Source organism: Miniopterus schreibersii (genome assembly GCF_964146895.1).
Source record: "Miniopterus schreibersii genome assembly, chromosome: 3".
Lineage (NCBI taxonomy): Eukaryota > Metazoa > Chordata > Mammalia > Chiroptera > Miniopteridae > Miniopterus > Miniopterus schreibersii.
In genome coordinates, this window is record NC_138103.1 from 98,851,507 (window position 1) to 98,873,518 (window position 22,012).

The 22,012-nt window shown below is 40.7% G+C and overlaps 1 protein-coding gene across 3 annotated transcripts in view; it reads right to left on the minus strand.

The window, feature by feature from the left end:
• C6 (complement C6) overlaps nt 1–22,012 on the minus strand; it is a 48,197-nt gene that overhangs the window by 17,146 nt on the left and 9,039 nt on the right. For all 3 annotated transcript variants that reach the window (XM_081132868.1, XM_081132869.1, XM_081132870.1), the window contains 4 exons: nt 18,087–18,228; nt 13,144–13,282; nt 10,234–10,434; nt 3,267–3,507 (listed from right to left, as the gene is read on the minus strand). In XM_081132868.1, the coding sequence (XP_080988994.1) occupies nt 3,267–3,507; nt 10,234–10,434; nt 13,144–13,282; nt 18,087–18,228 (723 nt within the window). The remainder of the gene's footprint in view (nt 1–3,266; nt 3,508–10,233; nt 10,435–13,143; nt 13,283–18,086; nt 18,229–22,012) is intronic.

Here is a 22,012-nt window from a genome sequence, read left to right on the forward strand (position 1 = left end):
ATGTGTACGCTGAGGTGGCACTGCCCCTTGGGGCCATTTGACAAGATTCAGCGTTTCCCTTTTGTTCACTGCTTCCCAAGTGTCCTGACCTGCTTCCCAAAACACCAATTTTAGGATCCAGTTTGGTTTTTGGTTTTTGATGTTTAAAAATTGCCTTGCAAAACACAAGCACCTGAGAACTAGAGGTGTTAATATCATCTCTAAGCACCTTAAAGCAAAGCAGTTGATCAAACGCTGGCATTTAGGGTCGCCACAGGCAGGAGGGAGTGTGTCTGGAGCTTGAGGCCCTGTTTGGTGTGATGCTGAGACTGAAACCTAAACGCAGAGGCCACTGAGTAAGGAGGCTAACTGGGTGGGGACAGGGTGTGCCCATGTCACAGTTTTCTCAATAGTTTTTTCAATAGTTCGACACATTGGAAGGGATGCATGAGAAGTTGGGAGTAAAGAATTCTTGGCTTGAAGTTCTTATGTTTACCTTGTATCTCTAACTTTAGGGAAAAAGATGGCTATTGATCTAGCTAAATAAATATGAGTCACTCCTCTCCTGATGGTATTGCTCCTGTAAGTAAGTGGGTCAGTCAAATGTTTAGGCCATGGGAGGCGTTTAATGCCCCTGTAGCACACAACTCCCATCTTTTCTTATTCTTTTGTTAGGTTCTGATTCTTTGTAAGTTAAAATTAAATTTTACGTGTCCAATTTTTTAATGATAATGCAATTAGTTAACCATAAGCTTAGTTCATTCCATTTTCTGAGGATTAGAGGAAAATCCTTGAAGGTTTGAATGGAGAAGGCCTCTTACAAGCCATGATATTGGCATGCAGTGATTAAAACATCGAGGCTTCATCAGTGAGTTTCTGTACCAGCCTTTTCTTTTCTGTAGCAGGTTCTGTAGCTGGTGCCTGACCTCTACCCACATGGACCAAGGACCAGTTTGGTGCTGTAGCCCTTGGTCCCTCAAGCCCAAGTGTCCTTCTGCTGGGGCACAGAAGTGAGGATTTTGGAAATGTCCTCAGCTCCTCTGCCTGGACGAAGGCCAATAGTGCTAGTTGAAAATGTCAGACCAATAAATAGTGAGGCAATTAATTTTTCTCTTCAAATTAAGAGCAGAAAGTGACTTCTCAACAAAATATCATACCATCTTGCATACTATGCTATTTTAATCGTTCAGTGTTTCCCTGAATGCCTGACATCCTTTCACCTCGCACACTGAAGAAATGCCAGGTTTGGTTCAAGGTTTCAAGTGGACTCGGGGACCCTGAACGACAGAGGAATAGACCAAGGGGTGCGACTAAAAAGCAACTGAATTTTCTTTATTTTTCTTGATGGAGACAAAGTGTTATGAGATATTCCAGTCACGTTTTTTTAAAATTAAGGACAAGGGATATGATTCTTATTGCATAAAGCAAACAGAAGCTAAGCCTCTGCTCCAGCTCCGTGTCATGGCTAAAGACAGAAAAGGAAGAGAGAGAGAAAGGGAGAGGCCCAAATATAGGTTCATCTAGAGAGCGGGCAGGCAGGTGAGCACACCGCTAGAGAGTTTCGTTTCCTTAAAGCCGCCGTCTCTCTCGGTGTGCCTCCATGGAACCACAATTAAAATTGTGCACCAATATTGTTATTGTGACTCAGAGAAATAAATAAGTACATAGACTCATTGGACATAGGAATATGCATTATACACAAGAATATTGACCAGAAGAATGTGTTTTATTGACTATATTGAATATACGTATACATACACACTACAAATACCATGTATAGTGTGTGTGTATGTGTTTGTGTGTATGTACTCAGGCGTGTATGATTATGTATTTCCAGTTTCCTATTACATCTCAAACTCCCTTTCTTTCCCTTATGGTGTGTCAATCTCTATCTCCATTCACAGAGAAAGAGATGGAAGGCGAGAATGTTCCAATAGGGAAGGATAGCTCATCACTCTTCATTTAGGTTATGGGGCTTCAGCTATTAAAATGCTGGAGGGTTGATTAAAGATTCACACGGCTCTTTAATGGACCTCATCTCTAAGCCTTTAGAGGCTTTGCTCTGAATGCATGGTGAGTAGAGCTCATCAAGTGAAAAATTATTCTCTAAGCCATAGCAGCAGTGACTAGAATAATTTCATCCCAAGGGTCAATGAAACCAAGTCAAGGGCCAGAGATTTCCCCCAACTATTTTTGCTCGGCATTAACACTGATGCTGGCCTCAGTGGCAGGAGACATCAAATTCCTCCAGCAAACATCGCTCCAGGGGAAAGGATAGCTGACGTCAACAGGAGGGCTAGGTGGTATGGGAAGTGCATCACAGAATAAATCTTTTCGATTTCAGTAACTCTGTCCGGTGAAAAATTTTAGGACCCTTTTACTGAAAGTACTTCTCAAAGGCATTTATCCCTTCTCTCTTAAGAAGCAGATCAGGAGGGATCTCTGGTGACTAAGGTTTGGAAGGACTCAGGGCAGCCACAGCCAACATCAGTATTTGCCATATGGGATGTAAGAACACAGGAATGGACACTTCATCAACTCTGATGTTGTCTTTTAAAATAAACCCCTTGTTTCTTTTGGATAAAGTTACATGATCAAGAATTAGGACTTATTTGGGTTGGTCAGTTGAATTCTTGTTACCATTCAGTTTCCTAACTGTGTTCTCAAAAGAACACGTGGTAGAATCATCACAAGGACCCTGTGCCATTTCACACAGCAGTCTGAAAACAAATTATTTCGGAGGTGCTTAAGCTGTAATAATAATTAATATTTGCAATTTAAGATAATACTTAAGAAAGCAAGATTTATTTATAAACTAAGGTTTATGTTGTTATTTTATATGCAAGCAGGAAAACATCACTGACTGCTAGTGAATGAGCTATAACTATTGTTCTATAAACTTATTATTGCCTATAAAGATGCTGTAAGTCAATGATCCTTTAGAATTTAGTTCCAGGACAAATCATGTTTTCCTTGAGCAAAGGGGCTGCATCTCTCTCTTTAAGTCACTGATACCGTGTCACTTATGATGTCTCTAAATGTCAGGAAATTCACAGACAAATCTGATGCCCCATCAAAGATGTTAAGCATATTTTATTTTTCCTTCGTTTTTGGTCCTAATTTTCTACTTTTGCTTTATTTACTTGACTTGGTACTTTTTGGTTGTTCTTCATATCATTTTAAAAATAAAGCAGGGTCTAAATAAAGTTAATAGAAAAGAATTAAAGCGACACAGTGAGAGAAAAAGGCATCTGAGCGGCTGACGGGCCGGGCCCCAGCAGACATACCTGAGTTCTTCAGCTCCTCGCGGCTGTACTGGTACAGGAGGTCGTACACGCCGCCCAGGGAGCCAGAGGTGAAGTAGTGAGTCCCGAAGTTCTCGAATATCTGGCTGTACAGGGCATAGTTGTATTCCAGAGGCAGCTGGTTGAGTGCTTTTAGAAAGACATTCGAAAGCTGCAGGTCTTTACTTTTCATGGTGAAGTTTAAGGTTTTGATGGCCATGTGGATCCTAATAAAGCTGGAATCCTACGTGGAATAGGAGAGAAGAGTAAAGAGAAAAGATGGTTGAGCGTAATGAAAACTTGTCTTTAGGTATCAAGCACTTTAATTGCATCTATTGATCATTAGCTTCATTTCAATCTAGTATCACAACAAGTCTAACTCTCCCTTGCATGTTTGCACATGCAAAATTATAATTTTCATTTTATCGTCCAGTACCTTTTCCTGAGATGTTCAAAGTGCTAAACGAGATGAGATGACCTCAGTGATGTAAACCGTGTGACTAAGGTGTATGTTCTCTACCAAAGAGAGATCAATTCTTAGAAAAGTAAATTTTTTTCTCTTGATTGTCAATCGTGGCTGCATCCCTACTGGGTTTTTATTTAGAAAACCTTGCTAGTGCAAATGATTGAAACAGGATCATGCAACAAATTTTCAATGGGAAGTTATGTAACTGAATTTCAAATCACAGCTTTGTCACTAACTGGGACAAGGCTTTTAAATTCTTTACGCCTCAGTTACCTGTGAAATGTCACCTGGTGCACAGACGAGGGCTGTGTGCCTTGACTTTACACCCCTTCAACATAACATCAACCAAAATGCCACAATTCAAAATTACTAAGAGGTAAAATTAACCAAACTATTTATATTCTCTCTCCACCACCCATAAGTAAAAGTATTTGTTTGGAAGGGTTTTTTTAATCGTTTCTTGTTATGTCAGGTTGATTAAGGATTAAGTGGTTGGTGTTATGCCCCAAATCTCATTCCAATAAATTGTTCTTTCTACATAGCCACTGAGTTTTATAAGTTTATCCATGTTACTGTTCTTTAAAAAATGTTTTATATACTTTATCTAACTTCTCAATTTTACAAAATTGTAGCATTTGAGCAAAAGAAACAAAAAAGGGGGCCTATTTTAGTAAAAGAGCTTCATTATAGCTGTAAATGATTAAACAGCAATCTTCCTATATGCTATAATTATGGCACACAATGACTGCCAGCGCAAAAGAAAACAATAATAAGGATGGAAAAAGAGTCATCATTCATCCCCCTCTTTCCCCTCTCTCCCCCCCTCTACCTTCTTGCCTCCAGTCCATTTACTGGTCTACCCTCTTGGGTGCTGAGGCTGCAGAAGTGAACAAGGCAGACAGGTTTATGCCTCTGTGGATTTTACATTTTGAATGTCCATTAATTCTATTTTTAAGTTTAAAACTTGAATTTTGTCATAGAACCAGAACTTTTAAACTTCGGAGGGGCACTGTGCTTTTACTAAGAAGCCTGATCGCTCCCTGAGGATCTGAAATGCCTGTTGAAATCTGGGCATTGAAATGAGTGGTTTGAAATTTCCAGGAAGCTTTAAAAACTAAATTGTGGAAAATACAAGTGAAATTTTGGTAATTCAGCTTAACACCAGCATCTCATGGTGCTCCACTTGTCAGTGCGTAATGGCTTGAATTGATTATTCCAGACTAAAAAATTATGTGACAGTAGGTTATTAACCATGTGTGACTCATTTCAACATTCTGTGAGATCTTTTTTTGTAAAGCAAATCAGAAAAGCACTAAATCTTATCGAGAAAACTGTTATTTTGACTCTGAAACAGATGATAGGCCCCCAAAATGTGTTTACTCAGATCTGTGATTGACAAAACTGATAAAACATTAAGCTCCACTGAAGGGCTTGGATTGGTTTTCAAGTTTGTGGGAACTTGTGTTCAATATTTGAAGACTAGGAGAGGTTGCCGTAGTATTTTCTGTTTAGACTGAGATTTTCTTATTCTGTTCCGATTTAATCAAGGACGGTAGTTATGATATTAGGTCGAACCATATGAAGTTGAGAATTTTGTAAATCAGAAGTGGTTGAATATCAGAAGTTTCATGTTTCAAGCTGATGCTGTAATAGCCCTAAATGTTTCCACTTTAGGGCGGGCAATTCGAGGGTCAAATAATAGCTGTTTACCTTCAGATAAGGGCTCTACACATGTTCCCTAGCATGAAACCTGTGTATAAACCGATTCTGCATGGTGAATCTTAATAGATACACACATATATAGATACACACAAGATATAGATACACACATATATAGGTATGTGAATGTGTATATGTATATCTTTCACTTCAAGCTATTTCTATTTGCTTATTTATGAATAAATAAACAAATAGCTTCTAGTGTAATGTAGTGGATAAAAATAGTGAACAAAAATTGACACACTTATTTCAATTCCCAACTCTGGCACTTACTCACTGTAAAATCACAGGAGCCACTTAGCTCCTTGGACTTCAGTGTAGTGCCTGGCATGTTAGGTATCTGACATATGTGTGTTGAATTAAAAATAAACTTCTTCATGTGCAAAATAGTGTTAAAAATATCTACTCTGATGACCTCTGAGGGTTCTTCTGAAGATAAACAAAATGCTTAGGGAATTTACCTATAAAGTGCTACAGGCGTCATATTTATATAAGTGTATAAATAAATAAAAATATGAAGGGCACTATGGTAAAGGCAGGAGGAGCCATAAAATGGTGCCCTCCAGGTGTCGGGCCCATTGCTTCCAGTATTGGAAACTCCATCTCCTCTCCCACCTCTCCTCTCACGCCCTGGGATTTGGGGCTCAGTCTCCCCATTCATCTCTTTGGAAAGAAGAAACACTACTTAGAGTGCTGCTTGTAGACAGGAGCAGACACCCTGTTAAAAGATACTTGTAAATGCCTAATAAAATCTCTCCCCTAAACCACTTAAGAGTTGGAAGACATATCCAGGAGATTTAACATGTAAATAATAGAAGAAAAAGGAACCAATGAAGGAAGGTGAATCGATGAAGATGTGTCTTTCCACGTTCAAAGAGTTCCTTAAGTTCCCGGCAAGACTAACGGGAGACATATCCAGCTGGCGGCGCAGGTCACAGTTACACCCGCCGCCTCCGCAACCACATCAAAATCACAACTACAATACAGAACCACCGTCACTCAGAGCCTCCCGAGATCCGGCTGCACAGAAGCCCCACAGCCAGGGAGCTGAAGCAGCACCGAGACCGGGAGGAGGGGCGGAGACGAGGGCGGGGCGGGGCTGAATCAGAGACACGGCCGCAGGCCCACACCCGGTGCCGCGGGTAAACCCGGGAGGACATCTCAGCCGTGGGGGTTCCCGGAGGAGCGAGGGGCCCAGCCCCACAGCAGGCCCCAGCCCAGGGCTCCAGGCCAGGAACAGACGTCCCCACAACTCCTGGCTGTGAAGCCAGTGGGGACTGTGGCTGAGGGTCGCGGAGGCCGCGGGAGCCCCAGCAGCTCCTCTAAAGGGCCCGGCGCGGACTCACTCGTACGCTCCCTCTGAGCCCAGCCCCGGGAGCAGCCGGAAAGGACCCGGGACACTCGGGGGGAACTAACCTGCCTGAGATCCGGGCGAGAGGCGGAGGGCGGCTTCCTCCGGGGCAGAAGGGCTGGCGGAGGCCATGGCTCCTGTGGCGAGTCCTCCCCGCACAGCCGGCAGGCGGGCGCCATGTTTGAGTTGCCAGCACCTGACTCACCTTTGGCCCCGCCCCGTGATTCCCGGAGGCCCCGCCCCTCCCCACCTGCAGCTCATCCGGGCCATTTCCAGGGGCTTTTCTGTGCAAGTGGCCTTTCGAGCCCCATGCTTAGGACTTTCCTAAAATCTCTCAAACAAGCAGCAGCGGGCCCCATAGGGCTTGATAAGCGGCCCCGGGCCTGGCACTAGCGGCAGCTGCACTGGCTCATAGCTTGGCCTCTCCTGGGCACCTCCAAGCCCAGCACAAGGAGCAGCCAACTACGGTTTGCTGTGTAGCTCATGCTGGGTGGCCCTGGGCAAGGCACTGGCACAGGCTGGCTTGGCACCTCCTGGGAGGCCCCAGAGACAGTGCACCTGGTGGTCAGAGTCGGCCACGGTGGATTACAACCCTACCACATCCACGAGTGACACACTCAAGGGGTGCACTTGGTGAACATTAAAGCTCCACTGAAGTAAATCCTGCTCCATAGGGGTGTCTCCAGCACAGCAGCTCTCTGGCTGTAGTTGTAGCTGGTCCTCACAGCTGATTGGCCTGGGGGCCAATTCCTCCCAGGGACGCCAACAGCAACCAAGGCTCAACTACAACAGGACAGTGCACACAGCCCACACAGGGGAGCACCTGGAAGGCCCAGATCAGGGGATTGGGGAGGCTGAGCCACTGGACCCTACAGAACACCTGCTACAGAAAGCCACTCTACCAATTCCAGGAGACATAGCAGCTCTACCTAATACATAGAAACAAACACCTGGAAGCAGCCAAAATGTGGAGGCAAAGAAACATGTCACAAAGGAAAGAACAGAAGAAATCTCCAGAAAAGGAACTAAATGAAATAGATCCAAGCAAGCTAACAGATACAGAGTTCAGAATTTTGTTTATAAGGATGTTTAAGCAGACTGTTAGGGAAATAACAGAAAATTGCTAACATAATAAAGTACCAATTTGAAATGAAGCCTACATGAACTGAAATGAAGAATAATTTACAGGGAATCAACAGTAGAGTAGAGGATGCTGAGAATCAAATCAGCAATTTGGGACATGAGGAAACAAAAAACACCCAACCAGAAGAACAAAAAGAAAAAAGAATCCAGAAATATGAAGATAGTATAAGGAGCCTCTGGGACAACTTCAAGAGGCCCAACATTTGTATTATTGTGGTGCCAGAAGGGAAAGAAAGAGAACAAGAAATTGAAAACCTATTTGAAAAAATAATTACAGAAAACTTCCTCTACCTGGGAAAATAAATAGACTTACAAGTCCTGGAAGCACAGAGAGTCCCAAACAAGAGGAACCCAAAGAGGCCCACAGCAAGACACATCATAATTAAAATGCCAAAGGTTAAAGACAAAGAGAGAATCTTAAAAGCAGCAAGAGAAAAGCAGTTAGTTACCTACTAGGGAGCACCCATATGACTGTCAGCTGATTTCTCAACAGAAACCTTGCAGGCCAGAAGGGAGTGGCAAGAAATATTCAAAGTGATGAAAACCATGGAACTACAACCAAGATGGCTTTACCCAGCAAAGCTATCATTTAGAATTGAAGGTCAGATAAAGAGCTTCTCAGACAAGGAAAAGCTAAAGGAGTTCATCACCAACAGACCAGCACTACAGGAAATGTTGAAGGGTCTTCTTTAAGAAGAAGCTAATGAACAAAACAATATGATGAACTAAATAGATCCAAAGACATTGACACAGGCAACAGATGATCATATTTCAGAAGAAAGAGGGAAGGGTGTGGAGGGTGGGAAGAGATTAACCAAATAAGTTATGTGCATATATGCATAACCCATAGACACAGTCAATAATGGGGTGAGGGGGTGGGATTGAAGCGGAGGGGGTCAATTAAGGGGAAAAATGGGATACCTGTAATACTCTCAACAATAAAGATAAATTTAAATAAATAAATAAATAAATAAAAGATTAAAAAAAAGATTAATGGGAAAAGTCCAATACTTAGACATCTCCTAAATTTTAATCATAAAAAATTATAAATTTCCAGACAGAATAAAAGAAAGAAAATAGTTCTACATGTGATTTCTTCTGTGCAACAGTGGAAATTAGGAGACAGTGGAATAATATCTACCAACCATCAAACGAAGAAGACTATGATTTCAGATTCCACATTTAGCCAAGATATTCTTTATCTTGATTGCTCAGGGAAAATGTAGGCATTTTTATATATACTATAAATACTTAGGGAATATTCTATGCAGACATCCTACCTGAGGATAATACTAAAAATATGACAATTAAAGGAAAAGAAGGACCTCAAGAAAGAGAAGATAAGAGGAGAGAAAATGGTGGTAAGTAAATAGAAAATACATATATGCACACACACACACACCAATACATATATAAAATATAACACAAATATAAAATACAAAAAAATAAAAAACTTGGAATTTATAAGTGTTGTGTGAGGGATCTTTAAGTAGCAAAGACAAGAGTCCGAATAAAATACAAATGTACACATATAATATAAGAGCCAATACTAAATGATCTTTACGGAACACGAAGGTCCTGAACCATCTCAATGGAGCTGAGGTTTTGGAGGCCTGTGATGACAGGGGCGGGGTGTAGGGAGCACGTTTGATCAAGGAGACAGTGGAGATGGATGCAGAGAATAGGTAGATGCAACATCTTTTGGGGAACTATACATATTACTTAATGTGATAGAAAAAAACACAGGTATAGCTATGCTTTATAACTAGAGAAAGGTGACTACAGGCAGAATTGTAAAGTTAGTAGAACTTCCAAAATGACCAGAATAAAAGGGGTGGAGAGAATTATGACAACGATGGTAGAAGGAACAGGAACCAAGGAAAATGAGTAAGAAAAATGAAAGATGGGAGGAAAACAAGCAAGTATTTCAGTGAGCACACTAAATGCAAGTTGGCTGCATTTCCCTAGCAAAGGCCTGAGACTGCCAGATTACATTGAAAAAGCCAAGTCCCATGACATGTGGTTTGTAAGAAATGCATATGCCTACAACAGTAAGACAAAGAAAACAACCATAAACACAGCCAAATACACGCAAAAAGGAAGCATCACTACAACATCACCTCTATAATTTTTGAAGTGGGCTAAATCAACAACCGCGAAAAACCACAAAAGTTACTTAAATATGAGTGAGAAATCCCACTGCTTGGATGTCAAAACTTCCGCCTTCTTGTCGCTGGAATTGGTGTTAGTTTTCGGGAAAGAACAGAAAGATCAGGAACCATTTGTATTACCTTTTTGTGGGAGGCTTGGATGGCTTCTTTGAAGGCGGAATTGTGGGTGGAGGACTGGCTTTGCGTCGAGGAGTAAAAAATTGGCACGGACCAACCGCTCTGCGATTCGTACGTACCTAAGCTTTTTTGATTTTTGCTCTGTTCAACAGGAGTTAAATCCTTATAGAACTCTGTTTTCAAATCTTCTTCTTTAACTTCTATCTGGAGAAAAACCCATAGGAAATATAACAGAATTTAGGAAATGCTGGAGCCACTTGTAAAGATCTAACTCAATGACCATTCATTTATGCACTCAATAAATCTTTAGTGAGGACTCATTTTGCTACAGAACAGGGAATAATATTAGTTCCTGCCCGCAGGGAGTCAATAGTTTAGTTAGGGAGCAAGGCAATCACAGATACTTAATTCAATAGGCGAAGTGTTGAGCTGTCCATGGAATTGCCACAAATAACTATAAAACCCAGAGAGACAATACCAGGAAAGTCTAGCTCAAGGAAATGACTCCCAAGCTTAGACTTATTGGGCGAATAAGCAATGAGGACTGTCTTCAGTCTGCCTGTGAATTAGATGCAGTTTGCAATCTAATTTCAGACATCTTTCGGAAAATTAAGGCCTAGGGAAGGAGAGGGCAGGTCCTGTCTGATCCTGTGCTGGAATCACCCCCAACCCTTAGCCTTACTCAGTGTTGGGCATCAGCACTTTATGTCCATGTCTACAAGGCAGGCGACAAAAGATCAATTGGTTCTGCCTGGTGGGTGGTTATGAGTCTTCACTGACTTGGTCTGGGAAGAAGAGAAAGAGCCAGTGGGACTTGAGTTGAGTTGAGTTGAGTGGAGCCGATTTTAAATACAAGTTAAATACTTGTTATGGTTTCGCAGGTAAGAAGAGAACAGTGGATAAATAAATAAATAAGTGTTGCAAAGCAAATTGAAGAGTAGTTGTCTATGTTTGTCTGGTTTGCAAGGAAAAAATTTCTTCTTTTAAAGAAATACTCAGTATTCAAATACACAGTGAGGCAAACCACATGTCACAATTAAATAGCTTGTACAATTAGTCAAATGAAGATAAAATAACTCAGCTGCAAAAAGTCCTGCTCAACAGTAAAATACAGTCAAAAGTTCACTGTTACTTTCAGATATTGCATTGCACTACTTAGCATTTAAAATGCCTACAAATAAAGCTCTTAACACCAAAGCAATGTAATCATATTTCGAAATAGTTGCTGACATTTCCGCACCATTCCTCTAAAAAATTCAGATTACAAATATTTTACTTCATGAATTAGCTCTCACACAAGAAAAGATGTGTCAGCTTAAAGAAAAAAATATTTACATGTAAGGAAGGGGGCTTGGGTATCCTGGCAGAAGCTCAGAGAAAATCTGACCACGCACATGAGCTTGGTGGGAGGGTAGGCTCCCAGATGAGCAGTGCTGAAAAACTGCATGGACCTGGGAAACTGGGCCAGGTCTTGTAGGCCCTGCTAAAATACTTGGATTGGATTCTGAAGGCAAGCTTTTGCACATAAGATCTTTAAAAGTATTAACTGAATGAATGAAAAATTAGGAGTGTTACCATCACATTTTTATTTTGTGAAGATCATGTGAATGATAGTTAACTGAAGTGGAGACAAGGAGAGTGGTTTAAAAACTGTTGTAATAAGTCAAATGGGACAGGCCTAGGGGAGTGGTGATTGGATAGAGGAAAACTGGTGGATTGAAAAGCTTTTTAGGAGGTAAGTCATCAAATTGTTGACCAAGCAGATGAGAGGGGGGTGGGGGCCGAGGGAGAGAATAGGAATGCTGTTCCATGAAAGGGAATTTGGCAGTTGTACCCTAAGGACATCCCCCACACCATTAATATATATTAGATGATGTTAAATTGAGTTTATCAGATTGGAAAATGCCTGCATTTATATGTATATAAAAGTTGTTTCAAAGAAAGGGTTGAATGACTTTTGCTGAACTCATACCCTCCGTAATGTGGTCTCAGAAATCATTAGGTCGGCCTGTGGACTGAAGGGTCCCAGGTTTGGCTCTGGCCAAGGGAACCTACCTTGGTCACCGGCTCAATCTCTGGCCCGGTCAGGGCAGGTGAGGCAACCAATGAATGTGTCTCTCTCACTCACATTGATGTTTCTCTCTCTCTCTTCCACTCTCTCTGAAAAGCAATGGAAAAAAATATCCTCAGGTAGGATTAAAAAAAAAAAAAAATCATTAGACCTGAAATTCTCTAGCATGTCAATTTGTGTGCATGGATATTACCATTAAAATCATATCTTTTTTGTTTCTCTTATCATAAATGAAAAGAAATAGATTGTTTTGTTCAACAAGTATGGAACAGTTTTCACGTGTAAGGCACTGGGCTAGATTCTGGGAGCATGTAGTGTGAAGCTCATTACCACTTAGGAAAACACACAGAAAACCAAGTCAGCTAATAACATAGGAAGGAAGGGGGCAGAACTACCCCCTTATACTTAGAGCCATTTGACTTTTTAGAAGGCAGGCGCTCCTTCATGTCCAAATGTAGTGGTTACCTGAGAGAATGAGCTATGGTAGGAGGAAATTCTGAATAAATCACCATTTTTCTGTGTGGGGATATGTCACAGCTTATGTTCATTGGGGAAAACATGAACTCTGGAGTTTGGGAATCCTGGGCTTGAATCTCTAACCTGCTGCTTACTAGCTGTTTGACTTTGGGTATGTTAATTATATTAGTTTTTTCATCTATAAATTGATGATACAAGACTGACCTCACTGGGTTGTGAAAGGACTAAACACTAACACATAAGAGGTCATTAAAAATGTGCACTACCTTTTTATTCTGCCCCTTCATTCCTCACTAATCTTTCATTGGGAATTTAGATTAAAATCACCGTTGGCCCTGGCCTGCCCCTGCTAGAGGCCTTCATACCTCAAAGTTGACGTTTTCCAGATTGGCCGAAACACGGTAGGGGTTACTTGCTTTAGCACTTTTGGCGGTTTTACAGTTTCCTCCAGTGAAAGAGTTATCAAGGACTTCTCCCCTGGGCTCTCCTGCCAGAAGGTTATACCTAGAAATACAGTCATTTTCAAGAATTCAAGAGATGGAGAGCAATCTTTACAATTTCCCTTACTTATATGAAAGAAATCCCTCTCGTAGACATTTTTGACTCATGACAAATGACTTGAAGGAAAGTTCATCTTTTTTTCTGGTCTATGGTGAAGCATCAGGGAAGGGCTGGGAGCCAACGCTCAGCCCCGGCCCCCCTGTTTCGGTCGGGGTCGCCTTATCCCACCCACCTAGTTGTTCTGGGCTTTCAACATGAAATAAAATCTGGGTTGATCATTATTTTATGACTTATGAAACCAGCACATACTTTGGAAGCAGATTATGATATAAATTATTACCTAATTATCAATAAATTATTAATGCCACTCTAGGTTCACGTCTTTCAGGATGATACAGGAAAGGAATTCTTATAGGGAGCTAATGCTCAAATAGTAATAGCAACATTTTAATAGACTTGTAGTAACATTATTTTTTGTGAAGTAATAATAATACTTAAAATTTATTTAACAAATGCTTGCATGTTATTATATGTGAAGCACTATTTCATCTATATTTAATATTATATTTACTTAATATTTATGATAACCACGTGATATAGATATAATTATTATACCCATTTTACAAATGAAGAAGTTGAAACATAGAGATTAATTGGCTTAGCACAAATCATTATTTAAGAAATTATTTTTTGGTAAATGAAACAGTCCTTTAAGATGCTAATAAGAGTTTTCCAAATTCTTATAGATATTAATATGTATTTTGTGGGAAAAGAGTTTTGTGTCAAAAAGTTTGGTAACGCTGGATTACATATGGTGAGAAAATAGAAAGTATATATAATGGTCTTTGCCTCTAGTTCCTGGCACAGGACTCCTAAAACCCCTGTAATCTAACTGATAAGAGCACTAAGAGCATCTTTTGTTCTAGTATTTAGTCTTTGACCCCAGATTGTGACTCAGGGCTCCTAAATCCCTTGGAATGTCCTGGGTGATAGCGGTGTCTTTTTTCTTTTTTTAAAAAATTATTTTTCAGTTACTGTTGACTTACAATATTATATTAGTTTCAGGTGCACAACCTAGTGATTAAGCATTTATAAAACTTACAAAGTGATCCCTCCAATAAATCTAGTATCCATATGTGCAGTGTCTTTTGTTCTAACAAGGTGACTCTTGGTGGGCTCTTGGATGGGGACTGGTCACCAGAAAGATCAAGCCTGGATTAGAAATTTAGAATTTTCAGCCCCACCTTCCATTCTCCAGGGAGAGGAGAGGCTCTGGGAATGGAGTTAAGGCTCAATCACACCTACATGATCAAGCCTCCAAAAAAAAAAAAAAAAAATCCAAAAGAATAGGGCTCAGGGAGCTTCTGTTTTGGTGACTACATGGAGGTGCTGGTAGAGTGCTACATCCAGCAGACAAGGCATGAAAGCTCAGAGCCTCTTCCCACACACCTTACCCTACTCATGCCTCCCAACTGGATGTTCATGTGCCTCCCATATAGTAGCTGCTTATAATAAGCTGGTAAACAGTAAGTAAATTGTTTTACTGGGTTCTGTGTGCCCCTCTAGCAAATTAATCCAACCCAAGGAAGGGGTCGGTGGGAACCTTCAATGTATCAGAAGCACAGGTGAAGTGGCATCGGAAGTGGAGGGCAGTCTTGTGGGACTGAGCCCTTAACCTGTGGCATCAACACTAAATAGTGTCAGATAGATAGTGTCAGAGTTGAATTAAATTCTAGGACACCCAGCTGGTGTCACAGAGAATTGCTTCATGGAGGAGCACTCCCACACATCTGGTGTCAGAAGTATGAGTGTGGTAGTGAGTGGTGTGAGTGTAAAACAGGTACACAGGAGGACTGCTGCATGAGTTATAGCTCAATGAAACTATTCAAAAAGGGAGTGATTCCTGTGGGGTCTGCATCTCATACCCCAATAGCTGTGAGCACAATTTGAGGTGTGCTCTCATTCATATTTGAATTTGTATCAAAATGGGTTCTTGAGGGAGGAAGTATGAGGAGCTGGTCTGGGAAGATATTTCCAAACTACTTAAGTTAGCACGACAAACACAGGTGTTTCAGACTCATTCATTTTCATTTTCTGACTTAAGAGGGATCAATGAGGCATAAAGAACTGCTGACCTGGTAGTGCCTTCTGTTATGTTCTTATGAGTTTGTCACAGACAAGAAAGGGCTTAACAAAAATGGTGCCCAGGTTATAAGGAAACTCCGAAGGTGGCAGCTGCTTGTAGGGAGCCCGAAGATAGGATTTCCATAAAAGAGGCTCTCTCAGGCCAGGCCTGAGGAATCTTCTATCAGTTAAGTCAACTGTGCAGCAATTTTCTGCCCTATTCTTCCTTCTCTGCTCTGTGGTATTTAAATTAACTTTAAACATTTTGGTGTTTCAAATACATTATGGATTTTAATATTATAGGTTTCTAAAGGGCTGTTATCTAATTTGGTTAAATTTGTCCTATTTTTTTAACTTTTTGGATTTATTTAAAAGTTATATATATATATTTACTTACTGTATATATATATATATATATATATATACTTACTGTATATATATATATATATATATATAGAGAGAGAGAGAGAGAGAGATACACACAAAGGCATGTGTATACATGTGTGTGTGTGTGTGTGTGTGTGTGTGTGTGTGTGTGTATGCATTTATTTGTACCCTGGCTGAACCTGGGGAACCTGAGGAAAAAATAAACAGCATGCTAACATTGCCTGATTCTTGCTTCAAGTTTAAGACCTGGTGACTGATGTTGGCAATGAGACTGTTGTTCTGTCTTGTTAAATTCTTCCTTGGGGAGATGCCATTTAAGAATAGACACCGTTGTCCAGGAAGTCACTTTTTGTGGGTAGAAATGTGTCAGAGAGGGGCAGAGATTCTCAGGCCAGCAGATTAGGAAAAGATCCCAGTAAGCACGGCTCTCCAAACTCTCAGCTCTTGGGGAAGTGAGGAGAGGACTGGCTGTCCCGAGCCAGCAGGCTTTGCTCATTTCTGAGAATCCTTGGGACAGCAGCTGTGATTGGCAAAGGGCCACATAGTCCTTCTGTCAAAGTACACGTAGCATGTGGTCCTCCCCATCTGCAACTCTAGAGTCTAGACCAACTGAGCCAGAGGTGAGATTGTAATGTCACCCCTCATCAATCAAAACATTAGAAAACAGGGTTATCAAGTGGGAGTTTTGGCTGAGGTTTTCTCCCAGGGAAAGAAAAAAAAGGAAACCATTTCTGCACATTGATAAGAAGATGCTGTTGAAATGCTCTCGTTGACATCAACTCTAATTAGGAATTCTTAGGACAGAACCTCAGATAAGTTTGCAGTCATCTGACATACCAGAGAGGAAATTGCAGCCGAGAGATGTTCAACAACTTGGTCATGATGTCGTGAGTTAATGCAGAGCTAGTCTTGCACCTGGCTCCCCTTAATTCCAAGCTAATGGCTGTTGCATTTCACTGCTGTCCTTGAGTTTGGTCCAATAGCTTCTGGAATTTATTCTAATCAAATGAGATTGTATTTGCAATGGCTGCTGTTTGTCTTTGGTACCTCAAGGCTTCATATTATGAAAGTCTGGTGGTGTAAGTGAAGACTTAAAAAAAAAAAAAAGTCCAATACAAAGCAATAAAAGCCTATAATAAACCATTTGCCTTCTGGACAAAAATCGAAGTGAGATTTCTTTATCATGGGAGCAGGAGAGTACAGGAGATTATCTGTACTGATTTTTCTGATGCTTCCAACTAAGGCTTAGTTCTGTTTCCATTGACTCTTCTTACATTTTGTAAAGTTTTTTAAGCCATTGACTCAGTATAATGAATTTAGAATCCCTTGCCAATGCCCTTATGCCCTGAAAGACAAATATAAGAATTTCTGAAATGGGAATATTAGAATTTTTGAGCACAATTCAAAGATTAGGATGAGTGTCACATGGTCTCTTGAGGTTTCTTCCAGTATGTTCCTATTGTTAAGGTGGTTATTGTCCTAAATTAGCATGAAACGGCGAAAATAACCTGGGTTTTGAGGTCTGGATTTGAATCCTGATTCTATCATTTACTAGATGGTAGACCTGGACAGGTTATTGAAACTTTCTGAGGTGCAGTTTGTAAATTGAACAAGAACCATCTGGTAATGCAGGTCTGAACTTTGGCCTTTAAACTGTACTGACCTTCCCAGGCATCATATAGTTTATGTGAGAAAAAGTTTGGACACCCTAGCCATGTTCATTTCACCTCTAACTCTCTTAACTTTCTCACACCACTGTTTTTACCACCCCCTCTTCTGTTTGTCTAAGCCCTTTCCTCCACTTGGTCTCCCATTGCTGACTCAGGGCTTGACTCTTACCCTTGGGGACTTCTCCAGTGTTCTGACTTTTGACACAGCCATAGGCATACTTTTCTGACACCCCCCTTCTCCATTTGCTCCTGCCATTTCCGAGTGGTACTCACCCACTCAAGACCTAGCCCAGGAATTCATCCTGGCACCTCCCAGCTTGGCTGGCCTCCTACCATTTTGCCCTGATCTGTTCCGGAGCTTGTCAGAAGGATACATGAGAATGGAGGGCACATGACATTGCCTGGCACAAGGTAAATATGAAAATACTAAGTAATTTTATTCCCTAGGAGCGAGGGTCATGGCCACAGGCTGCCCGAGCACGGTAGCCAAGGGCCAGAGGCAGGCTGGCAAGAGTGGTAAGAGATAAATGAGGAAGCAGACAGTGCCTCATTGCTTCATTGCTGCTTCCAACTCATTAGTTCTGAGATGCTGCTATTCCCCCAAATGATAAAAAGCTGTTACTTACCCGGCACCCATCATGTATACGTTGGGGATGGGCTCATACTTCCGACGGCACACTGACTTTTTCCTCCCACAATCCCTTTCATCTGAGTTGTCTCCACAGTCATTTTCTCCATTGCACTGTAACTTGTTGGCAATGCAGCGGCCTAGTCAAGAAAAGCAAACAACATGGACCACAAATGATCATTAAAGACAGTATTTATCGATTTGAAACATTAGTGCCTTAAATTCCAAGAAAAAGTTAAAAGCAAGTTTTCATTATTTTTTAACTGACTCACTCAACATCATGATTTATTTATTTATTTAGTTAGTTATTATTTTTTAATTCTCACCTGAAGATATTTTTTTCCATTGCTTTTCAGAGAGAGTGGAAGGGGAGGAGGGAGAGAGAGAGAGAGAGAGAGGAACATTGATGTGAGAGAGACACATCGACTGGTTGCCTCTCACATGGGCCCTGACTGAGGCTGAGCCTGCAACCGAGGTATGTGCCCTTGGCCTGAATCAAACCTGGGGCCCTACAGTTGGAGGGGCAACGCTCTAACCACTGAGCCAAACCAGCTAGGGCCATGTTTTACTTTTTAAAATTAAAAAAAAAATTTCCATTACAGATGACACTAGATATTATATTAGTTTCAGGCACACAGCATAGTGGTTAGACATTCACAAAGTGATTGCCCAATAAGTCTAGTACCCACCCAAGTTTTCATTATTTTTGATAAAGATTTAGGAACATAGGGAAATGGAATGATATACTAAATATTTTCTCCTATTTGTTTTAGGATTAAAAGAGCCACCACAGATTATTTAGTCACCATGGGGGTGACTGTCTTAAATAAGAGAATGAAGTCTAGAATCCCATTCCCATCACAGCGACCTTTCTGCAGAAATCGCGCTCTGTAGGAGAAAACGAACAGTAGGTTCAGAATTTTGTTCTGACTCAGGATAGCAGACCCAAGGTCCCTGTTTTATTTAAGAAACCAAACCTGTAATTTTACACACACACATGCATATGGTAACATGGCTGAATGTCTAAAATTATATGTTGAGTGAAAGAAGCCAGACACACAGGGGTCATGCCACACGATTCCTTTATGTGATGTTCGGGAACAAGAGGAACAAGAAGCTTCCTCAGGCTTATGGATATTTCCTGTATCTGGACTGGGGGTTGTTCACACGGAGGGATACATTCATCAAAATAAAATTGCACCCTTATTATCTGTGCATTTTACTATGTATAATTATTTTACTCTACACAATTACATTTTTTATTATAAAGTCACTATATATAACTACTGTATATAATTGCTTTGCTACATATTATTTACTATACTAATTATTTTTTGGACAAGTTCAATGCCTAGGTGCTACAGCATTAGGTAAGCTAAATTAGTGAGTTCAGGAAATAGTACAAACTTCATGTACTTGGATAATTCCATTCTCTTTTAAACTTACTGCATTTCATAAGGATCCTTGGAATCAGTGACTATATGTTATAGAAACTGAAATGCCTCATGCACAAGGACAGCCCCTCTCCTGTCCCCCACCCTCTTGCCTGTAATCAGGGGCGTGGCGTCCTACCCTTATGTACAGGTCTCACTATCAATCCTTCAATGTTTTACTCAAGATTATCTGGTTGACTATTTTAGGTTGTGATCAGTGTATCACCCTAACTATGTGTGACTATTTGGACTAACAGAAATGCTTGGGGAAACTGGGCAGTCTGTTGAATACATTTTTTTTTTTTTTTTTATTAATGGAGAGTTCCCTAGAAAGCACTTAATAATTTTCACTAAGAAAGTAGAGTGTAAGAAAGTAATTAAGTTCTTCTTTGATTGTTCAAAACTTTGTATTGCCTCTAGACCAGGATTATAAAGAATTATAGCTATGCACCCCTGAATCACACAAGACTGAAAACATAAAGAGAATAGAATTTCTGTTAATCCCAGGATACAACCTGAAAGATGACCTGTTTTTAAAAGAGCACATTTCTAGTTTTTTATTTGTTTGTTTGTTTTCAGGGCAGAATAGACTGGGTAATTTTATTTGAAAAGAAGAAGCTTTTGCTAAAGAAAAAAAGCCCCAAATACTACATTTTTAAAGGTTTTGAATCTGGCACTTACACATTTGAGCAAAAGCTAAATTTTGATATGGTTACACTAAAAAAATCCTATTTTATGGAACAGAGGTAGGGATACACATGCAGGATACAGATCTCATTAGTCTAGCTTCCTGAGCAGGGCACCAGATTTGTTAGAACCCAAGAAATTCTATCTATTTTGACCTATTAGCAAGAGTAGGGATGAAAGCAAGAGGACACCTCTTGAATGATATCTAGGACTGCGTAGCAGGTGTGATATAAGTCTGGTGGGACACAGCTAAGAATGGTTCCAGGCCACAAAAACTCAATGGAGTAGGAACCACCAAGGGAGAGATATTGTGAGCCACACACATATCTTCTACCAAAGAAGGATGGGGAAGGGAAGGGCAGTCCAGATAGAGCAGGATTTAGTAATCAGCCAGCACATACACATAATGTGTATACACTTACTCCTGGAGCCATGCAATCATTTAGAAATTGTACGTGCTTTTCCTATCTATTTGAACTGATTTTTGTTACTGCAATGATATTATTTTTAAAACCTGCTGCAAGTTCTCCAGTTTTCTGTGCTTAAAATGAGGGCTTTGAGAGAGGAGTTCGCACAGTGCATGGAGGTGAGCCTCATGGGCAATTCTCAGATTCAGTGAACTAATAGACTTAGTCTTGGGGACTCTTGGAGGACTCTGAACAGACACTGTGAGGGAGGAGGGAAGCTCTGTTTAGGACAGACAGTTCTGAGTCAGAAAATGATGGTCCATCCAACCTTTTATTCCCTTTGAGATGTTTTTAAGAGAGCAGACTAGAATACCATCTTTAGTAGACTATTTAATGACCATTAGGCCATGCATCACTCAATCGGAACGGATGCCAACCAAATCTATGCCAGGGATTAACCAGCGAATGGCTGAATCATGGGAAGATCTAGGGATTCCTGGTGAAGGGACCTGGGCAGCAGGCCAGGGAGCTCAGGGTAGTAGCTGCTTACTAACTATTGCAGATGCATTTCAATAATGTAGTTTTTTATCAATGGCTGTGGAAATATTACTGATGAACTAGTGACTAGCTGTAAGTATCTCACTAACTTTCCTGAAATCGCTCATTATGAATTGGTGGCCTCTGAATGTATTTAAAGCCTTCTTAAACTTGTGTATATCTTTGGCTTAAACAAAGCTCTTTTGTAACAAACTGTAGAATTTATTATCTATTAAGTAAAGGAGTTTTTCCTGGTAATTTGTTCTAAAAACTCTCTCTCCCTCAAGATTCAAACAGTTATAATTCAGTCCTAAACCTTCATCAGAATATTCTGGATATAACGCTTCAGTCTGCAGTCTCCTCAGCCACTACCACCGAGATTTCCCCCTGTCCTCTTTTGTCTGTTATCTCACAGGTCCTTATTCACATAGTCATGCTGTGCATCTCCTTACCCTCATCCCACCCTCTTACTCCAGGTTTGGGGGAGCAGGGCCCAGAGGGACAACCCCGACACCAGCATTTCTGTCTGACGTTTAGAAAAGACTGGCAAAGCTGAAGGCAGGAAGCAAGAAGTAAAAGGAGGAAAATCTTATGCCAAGGGTCTGGGGTCAATTTTCTATGGAATTCGAAATCTGCTATCTAGTTATAAATACGTTAGTTCCCAGGGCATTCCAGAGTACACAAAATGATACAAATTGTATTAATCTGAACTCTAAATTTAACTTCAAATTGACTATTTAGATAAGAGGTCAGTGAACTATGACCCAGGAGCTAAAACTGACCAGCTGCCTGTTTTCGTAAATAAAACTTTATTGGAACACAGCCATGCTCATTTGTCTATAGACTGTCTATGGCAGTTT